This window comes from Falco biarmicus, chromosome 4 (genome assembly GCF_023638135.1).
Source record: "Falco biarmicus isolate bFalBia1 chromosome 4, bFalBia1.pri, whole genome shotgun sequence".
Taxonomy (NCBI): Eukaryota; Metazoa; Chordata; class Aves; order Falconiformes; family Falconidae; genus Falco; species Falco biarmicus.
In genome coordinates, this window is record NC_079291.1 from 64,158,170 (window position 1) to 64,170,437 (window position 12,268).

The 12,268-nt window shown below is 48.4% G+C and overlaps 1 protein-coding gene across 1 annotated transcript in view; it reads right to left on the minus strand.

The window, feature by feature from the left end:
• Positions 1-12,268, minus strand: part of LOC130148922 (fibrillin-2-like) — a 111,400-nt gene that overhangs the window by 56,606 nt on the left and 42,526 nt on the right. Inside the window, exons 7-8 of the mRNA XM_056338059.1 lie at positions 7,454-7,651; positions 5,985-6,110 (exon numbers count right to left, since the gene is read on the minus strand). Coding sequence (XP_056194034.1) covers positions 5,985-6,110; positions 7,454-7,651 — 324 coding nt within the window. The remainder of the gene's footprint in view (positions 1-5,984; positions 6,111-7,453; positions 7,652-12,268) is intronic.

Here is a 12,268-nt window from a genome sequence, read left to right on the forward strand (position 1 = left end):
GAAAGCACAAAGAAACCACAGAGGAGCGTAATGGAACCCCCCAAACCACACCAAATCCATGGGAATGAGCTTTTAATGGATCCAAACAATGAGCTCTTCTGTAGACATTTTGTAAGAAAATTGAAAACATGCTAATAAAAAGGCTATCATGTTCCATTGGTGAGGAAAGTGGGGCAGCCTACCCACTCTGCTCATGGAAAATGCAGGAAAGCTCACTCCAGTTCAGAAACATGAATGAGATTCAACAGAGTAAAAAATAAACCCTTGTCTTCATTAGAAAAGCGGAAATTTTGCGTGGCGGTGACAGAAGACTAGCCTGTAGGGACAGAAGTAGCATCTAACATGTCACTCTACAAACACTAAAGAGAAAGCAGCAAGTCAGAAGAGGCAAGATTTGTAATTAAAGGAATTGTTTTACTCCCTTGGCAGAACCTGTTTCCTGGAGATGCTGAAGACAGACAAAAAGGACCTGCACTGGTGGATTTGAACAGAGCTTGCTGCACAAAGCATGCGGCGCCTTCCACTCCCTTGCCTGGTGTTTCTCCATGTACTTTTTTGTATCTTGTATGTTATCATCCTGGAACAATTTTGGATGCGAGACACTTATTCCTTTTGGGGCATTGGAAAGCATCCTGGGTGAGGTACTGGCATTACATACTTCACTGATAACGGAGCTGGCTTAGCATTTTGTTATACAGGAGAGGAAGGGCTATTGAGAAAATAAGTTAAATTATTGGCAGAGAACCACTAAAGTTATGGAAGGAAAAGCTTTATTCAGTCAGCGATTCCACCCTTGACTACATGCCGTGGAATTGTTCCCTTAAGTGTAATTTTTACGGTTGCTTCCAGCGTAATTTAGAAAAATGTCACTCCATGTAACAACCCCCACTTCCCTACGATTTATTGATAAAGGTCTTTGTATCGGGAGGATGCGTCTGATTTCAGCTCCAATGTTTCTTTCCTCCATTTTGCACCATCAGTGCCAGGAGCGCTTTCTTGCACCCTCCTCAACAATTCCTTCCTTCCAGCAGCGCTAAGAAGTCAGCTGGATGTAAGTGCCCCTCTCCTGCTGCCCGCACACTTCTCGCTCCCCTGCAGACCTCGGCAGCTCCGGCTCTTTCCCAGCTTCCCCGCAAGCCAAGCACCGCCTCTGTCAGTTTAGCCCTCGGCTGGCAACATCTGCCCTCCTTGCTCATATTTTCATACAAACACAATATAAACACAGTCCTCCGGCACTGGTGAAGCTGGCCTGGTCTCCAGTGCTGGTTAAGGGAGCAGCTTTCCCCTTCTCCACCCTCAGCCCAACACCCCCCCACGATTCACAGACTGCTTATATCTTTCAGAAAGTGAGCAGGCAACTCTCCGTGCCAGAAATTTCTCATTATATGTTGCACAGCCCCAAGCTCAAGGAACTCTTGATCCCTCCAGCTCCCTCAGAATACAATGAACAAAAGCATAAAATAAGCCACTATTTGAAAGTGTCACATTGATAGAGATGAGCTGCAGAAATAACTCTGGGGCTGAGCAATCCTGAACTTGGAGGATATTTAGGTTCAAATCCAAACTGGATGCCGTGTGCACGTTTTCACAGGTAGAAAAAGGACATCTTTTTCCAGCTGGGGCTGACCAAATTCATCCAGTGCCTCCAGCTGCAGCCCCCTTGCATGCTTGGGAGATAAGGGGCTGAGCTGGCCTCTGTTATCAGCATAGAAGATCTTGCATAAGAAAAGCATCTTTATTCTTCAGGGATTCAGGGGCTGATAAACGGAGCCTTAATTCCAGGTGCCGTTTGTGTTAAGAGATAAGTATCACTATGGGAAACCAGCAACACTATCTCTGCTCCTGCCTATTCCCACCAATAAACAGCCCAAAGAAGATTAGTGGTACATGCTGCTGCGTTAATGAGGGAGACATCATTAATCAGCAGACACAGTGACATGGGCTCTGACCTTTGGCTCAAACGCAATCCCATCTGCTGACTTCACTCCCCAGGAGGAATCTTCTAAGCAGAAAGTACAAGCTCCTGGGAATGAGGGAAGAATTTTACATAGACATTTAATCTAGTTTTAATATTTCCTGGATGCTAGGCTTGGTTAAGGAATCTGAAAACAAGAAACCGTCTCCTCTTCCTAAAGCAAGACGGTCTCAGAGCAAGCTGAGAAGTCACTCCTTTCACCAGCTATAAACAGACTCAGCAAGGGAACTCCTGCAGCTTTGAGATTTTAGGCTTGGAGCACACCTGGAGAAGGAAAATATCCTCTTAAGCTTGTGGTCGTTATTTTGATTAAAACCCTTGGCTCAGTGAGGAGGTCACTTGGACTGATGCAGCTCCTTCGGCAGTACAGGCTATCTCAGCACATCGGGAATTCGGGGCTCTACCAGCTGGACCAAACCGTTCCCCCCCGACTACCAAAGCACGCAGCAAACAGCCGGGGCGCAGATCCTCCGCTGTTCACACAAAGTGGCAGCACCAGGTGAGCCCCGCGCAAGATGCTGCCTCTCTATTCCCCTATTCCCATCGTCTGAGGGACTCACATGGGGTACGCGTCCTGGGGGAGCAGTGCTAACCCAAAGGCATCCTCTTCACCCCCTGCCTGCCTTGCAGGGACACGCTGGGCAGTCACGGCTGGGAAACGAGCCCCCAAAACCAACCCCAAACCCTGCCCGCTTAGAGCATCCCTCATGTTTATGCCACTCACAGAGGGACCCCCAGGTCAGTACATGTAATACCAAAGGAAAGCATCCTCTTTTGGTGGTCTCCTTAGCAATTGAGGTAAGCTAAGCGATGGAACAGACACCGTAGATGCTGGAGATGTCTCTTTTTATGGCCATCCAGGAAGGAGAGTGAAAGGAAGCCGTTTATGGCCACATCACGCTGCTTTTGCAGGCGTTCTGGGAAGTGGGGACCCACACGGAGGCCCCTCGCATCTGGATGACAGATTCAGACAATGGATTGTTTTTAATCTTGGTATGTAGGAGATTCCAGCTAAACTGATTGCATATGTGCTTTGCCTGGTCCCCAGCCAGCACGGGTGAGGCAGACCAAGGCAAGAACAATTTTTTGTGTCCTGAGGTTGGGCCCATGGCTCTAGCTCCAGCCTTCACCCATTTTCCAGCCAAATTGCACGGGACATCGCTGTTTTTGAGGAACTGGTTCTTCACCCGAGATGCACGTGAAAGGGCTGTTTAGGATTCTACTGGTTCCAAGTCCTTGGATGCCAAAGCACTGCAAGAAACCCTTCTGTTAAATTTTTAGAAAGTTTTGTGGCGTCCTGCCAAGGAAGATTCATGGACACAGATGTCTTCTCAACATAAAAGAACGTCCCTTCCCCACTGAAGGATTAGCCTCCGTAACTGGTGTCTCACTTTGGAAAAGTTTTTCTGAAGGGCTGAACCCAGGTCACAAAGCACACACTGACACAGCAACTACGGGAACCAGCCCAGCATGGAAAACGTCTGGATTGCAGGAAGGTGGGGGTATGGAAACAGTCACCTGGAAGCAGCTATCCCTTCCCTGAGGACTCACTCTGGGAGAAACCCCAGGAGACAACGTAAGCTGTCAGACCCACGGTGCCACAGGGGCATGTTGCTGCGATGCTGGCTGCTTTAAGTGCCCTCTCTGTGTAATTTTGCCACCTGGACACAAATTCCAGGTTAAATGTCTGGATTTTAGTGCATTCATCATGCCTTGCCTTGGTTACAACAGAGCCTTGGAAAGGAATGAAAGGGAAGTGGGAGTTCCTGAAGCCCAGCTAGGTGAGACGCAGTCACACGCACAACGAACACATTTTATCCCTAAAACGACAAACACGGGCCAGCAGGCTTTCATTAGGGTATGTGGGAAAGAGCTTTAACAACCAAGGCAGGAAAAGTTTAATGCTGTTTTCCTTTTCATTTGCCAGATGTTTGGAAAACACAACAAATGTTTATTCCTTTACTTCGGAGAGGTGCAGCCTGCCTGGCAAGGTACGCATCTGGCCCACAAGAACTGCTGCAAAATGCCTGGGAAGAGCGTGTCCCTCCTCAGAGGTGTGCACACCTCGCAGACACGCCAGCAGTGATAAAGGAGATGCTGAGACTGGACCTGAAGGAACTGGAGCCAGACTCACATGAAGAGGGCTCAGACTGGTGGCAGTGGGAACATTTAACTTACTAATTGCACCTCACCCTGCCTGTGCTCCACACTTACTACAGAGGCATGTGCCTTATGGCATGGAGCAAGGCATTGCCTCGCTGCCTATGCGAGTCCTGAATTTAACTGAGCAATACAAAACACCGACTCACGCTGAATCCAAGGGCAAAGAGCAGTTCCAGGGGCTTCCAGAAGCAGGCAGAGTTCTGCCTTAACTACCACAACTCGTTTTACCATTGTTATATTTTCACACCCCAAACAAAACTAGTCCTCTGGTCTGAGGATCAGGTATTTGGCCATTTCCAAGCAGCTCTGCTAAGCACCTGGAGAGCATTCGCCTTGCAAATGGCACAGCCTCGGCACCACCTCACCAGACCCTGCTGCGACTCAGCCCTTCCGTCTCCTGCAGCCCCACCTCCAGACACGGGGGTTTGGCTGCTGACCCTGCAGATCAGCTTGCCCACACGTTCAGGGCACAGTTGCACCTGCACACCTGGGCAAAGCATCTGGGTCCTCCACGGAAGCATTTCTAGAAAGCAATTAATACTTAAATGATTCCAAATTCTGTGCTGAAGAAGAGGCAAAGAGTAATTTCTGCAGAGTTCCCTTCCACCAGGTTGGAAACTTCTCTGGAGTTTGGAAGCTGACGGCACTCCCCAGGCTGTGAAGATGCAGCTGCGCTCCCCACTGCTCAGCTGCAAGCTGCTGCTGAGGCAGAAATGTTTTAGAGCATCCCTAGCTGTAAGCACAAACCATGCCTCTGAAGCACCGCGTAATTTCCAAGAGAGGTGCCAAGGCTGAAAAGGTCGCTCATTTACAACTCGGTTGAAGATGAACAAGATGCATCCTACAAAGCAACCAGAAAGACAGGAAAACCAGGCACAGCAGGCAGGCTTCGCCGGGGGGGAAGGGACAGCACCAGGCCACTGGCTCAAAGGAGGGATGCTCACAGGTGTGATGCCGACCGGCATTTCATGTCTTTAATACCAGATTTTCATTTGTGCTCACTTTGTGCTCAAGGACAAGGTTCAGGTTCTGGCCAACAGTGATATTTTTCCAAACTGACAAAAGTCCATGAAGTGACACTGCATTTATTTGCTCCATACCCTATCATCTCATGGAATCGGATCTTCCTCAGTGCACCGAGAGCTATGATGTTATTTCTGGTTGTCTTATTCCATCACCATCCCAGCTAGTCAGACTCCACCTCCTTGCCTTCCTTCCAGTTACTCTATTGACCTAGAGGCAACAAGTTGCAAGCTGCAAAAAGATAAATGTCAAGCGGATATAAGGAGAACGTTCCTCACCATGACAGTGGTGCAACCCTGGGACAAAAGCCTGAAAAGAAAAGGCTTTGAGTTTTCAAAACTGGATCAGACTGAGCAACGTGATACAGCTTTCAAGCCAGTCCTGATCGAAGCAGAGATTTTAAGCCCTCCAGAGGTCCCTTCTGTTCAATGAGACTGTGTTGCCATTAAAACATCTCTCAGACATCATCTGCATGAAAAAAATAACCAGACAACTCTCTAGTTTAAGAGAAGATCAGAAGATCAGGCAAGCTCTATTCCTCATTTCCTTGCCTTGGACTCCGGGTAGCAGATAAACACATCAGAAATCATTTTGCAGGAATACATTTTCTAACACGCCTTGGTGCTTGCCGTACTCCCCTGCTATTTGGAAGCTACGACCAAGGCTGGCAGAGGAGCTCTCGCACATCTCTACTTTGCCAGCCTTGCAGGTGCCCTGTGAGCAGAGAGGGTCTCAAGTTTTCAAATGCCCTTGTGCTCAGAGGATATCTGGGAACCCAGAGCTGAGACTCTTGGAGAAGCCCCACAGAAGCCTCCAGTCTTACCTTCACACCTGTGGCTGGTCTCACTCTGCTTGTGTCCCGCAGGGCATTTGCACTCGTAAGACCCCACCGTGTTGATGCAGTTCCCACCTTGACAGAGGCCGGGAATGGCCTGACATTCATCGACATCTGCAGGAAGGAGAGCAAAGGTGTTGGAACGTGCAGCCATCGCAGCGGGTGAACGTTCAGTCCCACCATGGTGGGAATGCTACAAGAAAGCGGCAGCTTCGCTCCAAGTAATTCCAGTTGCCCATCAGATTACATTAGCGACAAGGTGAAGGACAGAAGATGGACAGAAATGTGTTGCTGGCTTATCTACACAAGCAAGAGGGAGACAAAAGGAATGTTTTCCAAAGCAAACATCAACATGTCTACCCCTCGTGGTTTGCTCCAGGCTGGGGGCTGGGCTGGGGGTGGTGAGATGCCCTCCTGCACAGAGCAACACCTGTGGCAGGGCAGAGGGGAGCCCACAGGACGTAAGGTTTCGCTCTTCAGTCCCATCCCTGCAAGGTTCATCCTGCAGCCATGGTCTCATCGGTGCAGGGACACTGTGCTTCCCAGAGCACCTCAGGACGGCCTCAGTGCTGCTGCCAGAACCAGCATGCTCATCTGCTGCAGATATTATTCATACTCCAGTTCTGCTTGCGGTAACAGTGACTAACAAATGTATTAACCGAGCTCTCCTGAAGAGATCGGGGCCATAAAACACAAATCACAAGAGACAGCAAGAGGGGTCTCCTCCTCAGCCTTCCCAATTTTATCCTACAGACACTGGCCAATGTGGGGCGCGGGCCGTAATTTTGGCTTTTGGTTGTGGCAGGTAAAGGCTGAAATCAGTTGCAGAGGCAGAAGGAATCCACAATGCTGATGGAGCACCCTGCACCCATCGCCAGGGAGCAGCAGGGGCAGCTCTTCCTTCCAGGAAGGAGCTGCCCATGGGATCTGCTGACGGAAGCCCAGTGGACCACCTGCTGTTTTTGCCTGGGTGTCCTAGACACCAAACACAACCTCTAAGCATGTGATTTATGTATATTGTAATCGCCTGTATGATCTTGAAGGAGTCATGGCTTCCGTTTCGAACCAATAGCACCATTTACAGAGCACCAGCCACTTGATACATGCGTTGATCATATTCCAGTGCAGGGACAGAAGCTCTAACAACAGCAGCACAGAGTGAGGGTACGTAGGAGGCTGTAACTTAGTTTTAAACCTGGAGAAACACTAGCCTCATTCCCTACATCTTGTGGGATAGAGGATGTCACCCAAGAACCACAACCTGGCCAGAATCTCTGAGCTAAGACAATCTTAGATGAACCCATGGGAGACCCAAGATCCATGGTGAAGATCTGTGACATACAACGATGGATTTAGAAAAGTTTACACGCAGAACCCTTCTCTGTGTTGGGGCTCCTGGCATGCATTCATCACCCACCCCTTCAGTGTGCATCAGGATGGATGTTCATGGCATTTACCTTGGCAGGCTCCGGTACGAATGTTGGGAATGAAACCTCGGCGGCAGGGGTGAGGTTGGGCCGGGCACATCTCACATGGGTGACCCCAGGCCCGTCCGATGGTGGCACAACACATGGTCTTGGTGCAGACGATCCCACTGAGTTGGCCCTGGCACATCTGGTTGTTTACTTGGCTAAAGCAAGGACCAGTGCGATAGTCTGAGGGAGAAGAACAACACCCACAGGTTAGATGAAGACACAGACACAAGGCTTTCTGTCTAACACAGAGCACCCATCCCCCTTCCTACCAGCGCAGCCATTCTGGTGCAAAAGTCAACAAGTTCTGGGGAAAAAAAATATCTGTAATGATGAACAGAACAAAAATTTAAGACCCAGCTGGAGACCAGTGCTGGAGGTAGTGACCATCTTTTTCCTGTATGTTTCACGTGATCACCTAGAGCTTCTTCGGGCCAGCTCTTCCTGATCTCCCTCAGGCATCTCCCATGAACTATACTTATTCTATGTCTTGAGTTACTCCCTTGAAGTGCTGGAGTCCCCCGAGTCAGGGGGGGGACAAAGTCAGGCAAAGAGGCGATTTCAGGGCTGCAGGTTCCCCTGCTCTGTGGAACTGCTGGGGTCAGCAAAGCAATCAAACTTCATCTCAGCGAGGGGCAAAGACGTGTACGGAGATGACTGGTACAAGCAGCTCTCACGGACCGCCTTAGGGCCTGGCAGCCCATACAACGCGAACGCAGAGGATGGCAGAGATGTCACATCACTTGGACTTGGTTTGCAGAGTAAGAGCCCTAGAGCTCACCCACAAAACATTCCAGGAGACAATTCCCAAACCTTTCCCCATGATGTCTACCACAAATTCTGCAAAGGGATTTCCACGTGTGCTCTGACAGTCTCTGCAAAGGCAGCCTCCTGCAGCAACACCCGTCATGGTGATTAATTTCTTTGGTTTAACTCTTAAAGGTCCCCTGGTAGTTTTAACAATTTTAAAACCCAGATGCTGCCGAAACAACCAGCCTGTTTCCTATTCCCACCAAGGATCCTCCTATCCCTTAAACCAAAGAGATTTTGAAGGACTTGTTTACACTAAGGAATGCGGTTTTGCCGCTGTCTGGGCTCTCATGACCCTCGATTAGGGATATTAGCACAGCAGGCATTCATCAGGAAACAAAATTCTTCAACAAGAGGGTTTTTTCCTTCTACTGGGAATAAATGATTGCACGCAAGCGTTTGATCTGTGGCTGGAGAAAGGACCTTTAACCATATTATTGTCAGACCAGAAAATTCCACATTAACTGCCTAAGGAAGTTAGGTGTTGGTCAAATAGCTGTTATTTCAACTACTCTGGGCTAAGATTTGCAAAGTTGCTTAGGGAATTTTAATGTTGGAGTGCCACTAATTAGTACTTGACTGTGAACCCACATCCCTGCACCAGTACCCAGATTAGCCCACAGCTGTCTGTGCAGCAAAACATTTAGATTTGCAGGTGAAGCAACAAAAAAACTTGTCTGGAGGGTGGCTATACCTAAATCATGAGCCATGGGCAGCACTGGCACCCCCATTTAAAGATTGATGGCTCCATTTCCAGAAATGTCTTAGTAGAACATAGACACTCAGGAAAGTAAAGCTCTGTTTCTTGGCCTGCGAGCTCTCAGATACACGTCTTTCCACACATGAGCTTTGCAATCACTCCCTTCTATTTAAATCCGGACACACACGTGCAATGAATAAAAAGCAAAGCCGTTAAACAGGCAGTTTGATGCAGAAAGCTTTCGACCGTAGGGTACGTTTGCACGACAGCCACACCGGCAAGAGCTACGCTGGCGTGGAGCCGTGACAGCATCTTCATCCTGGGCTGTAAGATTGTTTGGAAATGCTGGTGATTGCTGCAGGCTCTGGGCTGACGGCGCCTGTGCCGACGTGCCTTCCTCAGCCCTGCACCTTGCGCTAAGCAAAAGCTGCATGAGGCTCCCAGGGCTACAGGGAAACCACACAAGAAACCCTCCTCTACCTCTGGGAAAGAATCAACTAGCAAAATAATTGCTTATTTCTAGCTTAACTCTCCTTCTGATTGTTATTTCTTGAGCAGCTGGGAGCACAGTCATACTTAAAAACTAATGTTTATAAAAGAGTCAAAAGAAATTTGGTCTGTGGCTGTCACTGAGAGGCAAAGAGCAAGAAAAATTTGATGGGGGGGAAAAAAGGGGAATTATTTTGAAGTTACATTGGTTTAAAAGTGACATGATCTCATAAAAATGCCTTTGTTTAGAAATCAGAACAGAAATATGTGCTATGTTTGCAATGGTGTGTTACCAAATAATATTTTTTTTTGACCCAAATTTTAACAAGAGACCAAAGCACATGGTCCTCATTAATGTCTCCTACCATGCCAAGTTTAATGCTTTAGTTTGTTCTACTTTATTCCTAGAAAAGAAACCAACAAAGTTTGAGTTGTTATCTCATCTGTCGTCTTTTTTTTTTTAATGAAGCTGAAAGGTTCTTGCTCAAATTTTGGGCCTTAAGGAGAATGCTTTATAACCACACCAGCACACAATTTAAACCTTCTCAACTATCGTACCCAAAGAACTATAAATTAAATTGTTTCATGGTCCTATTTCAATGGAACAATCAACTCAAGACAAAAAAGCTAACAGACTAGGCTGAAGTATTAGGAGAGGAATAAAGAACGGAACAGCGAGTATCATCCCTGAACTCACGGCTTGTTTCCATCCCAAAAGCTGCTTGCAGTCCCAGCCCCCAGCCCAGAGAGCAGCTGGTAGAGTAGGGGAAAGAGCAGAGAGCTGTGGAAGGGTTTATATACAAGGCACAGCTGCACTGGTTTGCAATCCTCAGTCTGAAAAAGAAACACCTGGAGGAAGACCTGATAGCAGGGTGCAAAATCCTGCCTGGGCTGGAGGAGGACCAGGCTGCTCACTTGCAGAGCCAGCATCAGGGGGTGTCCCAGGCAGATAAAGTGGCTTAAAATCAATCGAGGAAATGCTTCTTCAGACAACGTATAGATTAAGGGGAATTCTTCTAAGAGAGGATGCTGTGAATTGTCCAAGATTGTGAGCTACAGGCGCCTGGTGCCCAATAAAGTCTTACAGAGGAGGATCGCATAGGATCGCCCCGTTCCTATACTGTTTCCCGGCCGTCAGCTTATGGACACTGCCAGAGCCTTGAGGCACAAACTCACCTCAGCCAGGGGCCCTCAACCCGCCCTTGTTCCACTCTGTAACCCACCCTCCCAGGCAGTTTGGTGTTGGCTTTTGTTCAGCATCACTGCAGCTGGAGCCTCTGAGAGATACCCGCGGTCGGGCAGGATATAGCTCCGCTGGAGCGTGGCAGTGCTCTGTGTGCTTAGGGTGCAACCCAATACATTTCATGAGCTCTTCTGAAACCTTGTTAACCCTAGGACAATGCAGAAACATCTCATAAAGAGGGCTTGCTTTTCCCCTGTCCTTGTCAAAAGAAGGAGGACACGTGGCTGATGTCATTGTGGCGGGTACCTTCAAAGGGCTCTGACAGAGAAAGTCGGGTCACACAAACGTATAACCCAAAATCGATGCAGGGCAGTACGGCAGAGAGAGGAACGGGAGAGACTTGCACCTCCCATGTCATCTCACTGAGGCTGGATGCGCTGCAGCAAGAATTCCCCATGACGGATAATGAAAGCGCAATTGTAAGGAGAACACCCCCTTTTAAACAAATAATTGACAAAAATAGATTTTCATATGTAGATTACTTCTCTGGAGGGAATGAAGCCAAGGAAATTGCAGTCTGGAGTCCAGAAAGCCTGGCTGCATTCCAGCTCCCATCTGTTGCTAATTTTAATGGTCAAATTATTAAATTTTTAATGAGGCACCAATCAAATTTTATTAAGGAAATATGCATGCTTAGGAGATGTCTAAAGCCCTTCTACAGCCTAGGTATGGGATTCCATCTTCCAGGAGCCCTGTCACAGGTAGTTGTCCTGCAGAATTCTGGTCTTTGCTGGTACGTTTCTTAGGAAAACAGGGATGAGGCGGCTTCCTCGCTGGAAGCTGAGATTCCCTCCTGGTCCCTCTTCCCAGCTCACTCAGACTTAAAGTAAGTGTCCAGTGGACGGATACAGGTGAGTTCCACTTTTCCACCTGCAGGTAAAGTTCTCATTAAAGAGATTGCAAGAAATACTGGATCAGGCTTTATTTTGGGAATCAGTCAGTATCTTTTCCCCTCTACAGAAGAGACTTTCAGCACAGCGGGGCCATATCTGGGCCTTTACCCATCACTTAGCGCTGCAAAAGCATCGTGCCGGCTCACTGCCTGACTTCACCTCTCCCAACAGCCTTGCAAACAGTAAACACACAGCATAGGACAGCCACCAGCTTCCCTCCCAGTGCTACCACCAGCCTCATCCATTCCCACCTCTCATTTTTCTTCCTTGCCCTACTAATTTCTCAGTAGACTGTGCTCAGCTCGGTGATTTCTTGTCGCCATGGATTAGGTTACTATTCATGCCTACTTGTCTTGAGCAGCCAGCAAGTAGAGCGGGCGCTCAAATTGCAAAAGGCACGGTGGAATCAGAGGTGAAGCGTCAACGTGTTTGCATTAACCACGAGAAATCCGACTCCTCGCTATGCTCTTTGTTTTGCAGCCCTTGCCTCCCCCACCGATGCCTTTGAAGCACCACCTAGGCTGAACCAGGGACCTTCGCTGATGCTGCAGAGAGAGGTTGGGGCTACAGTGAGTCTTATCTACGCAATCCTGCAGCCAACACAGCCCCCAGATGTGCTCAGAAGAGGAAGCATAACAGGAATAGACCTCATTTCCAGTTTCCAT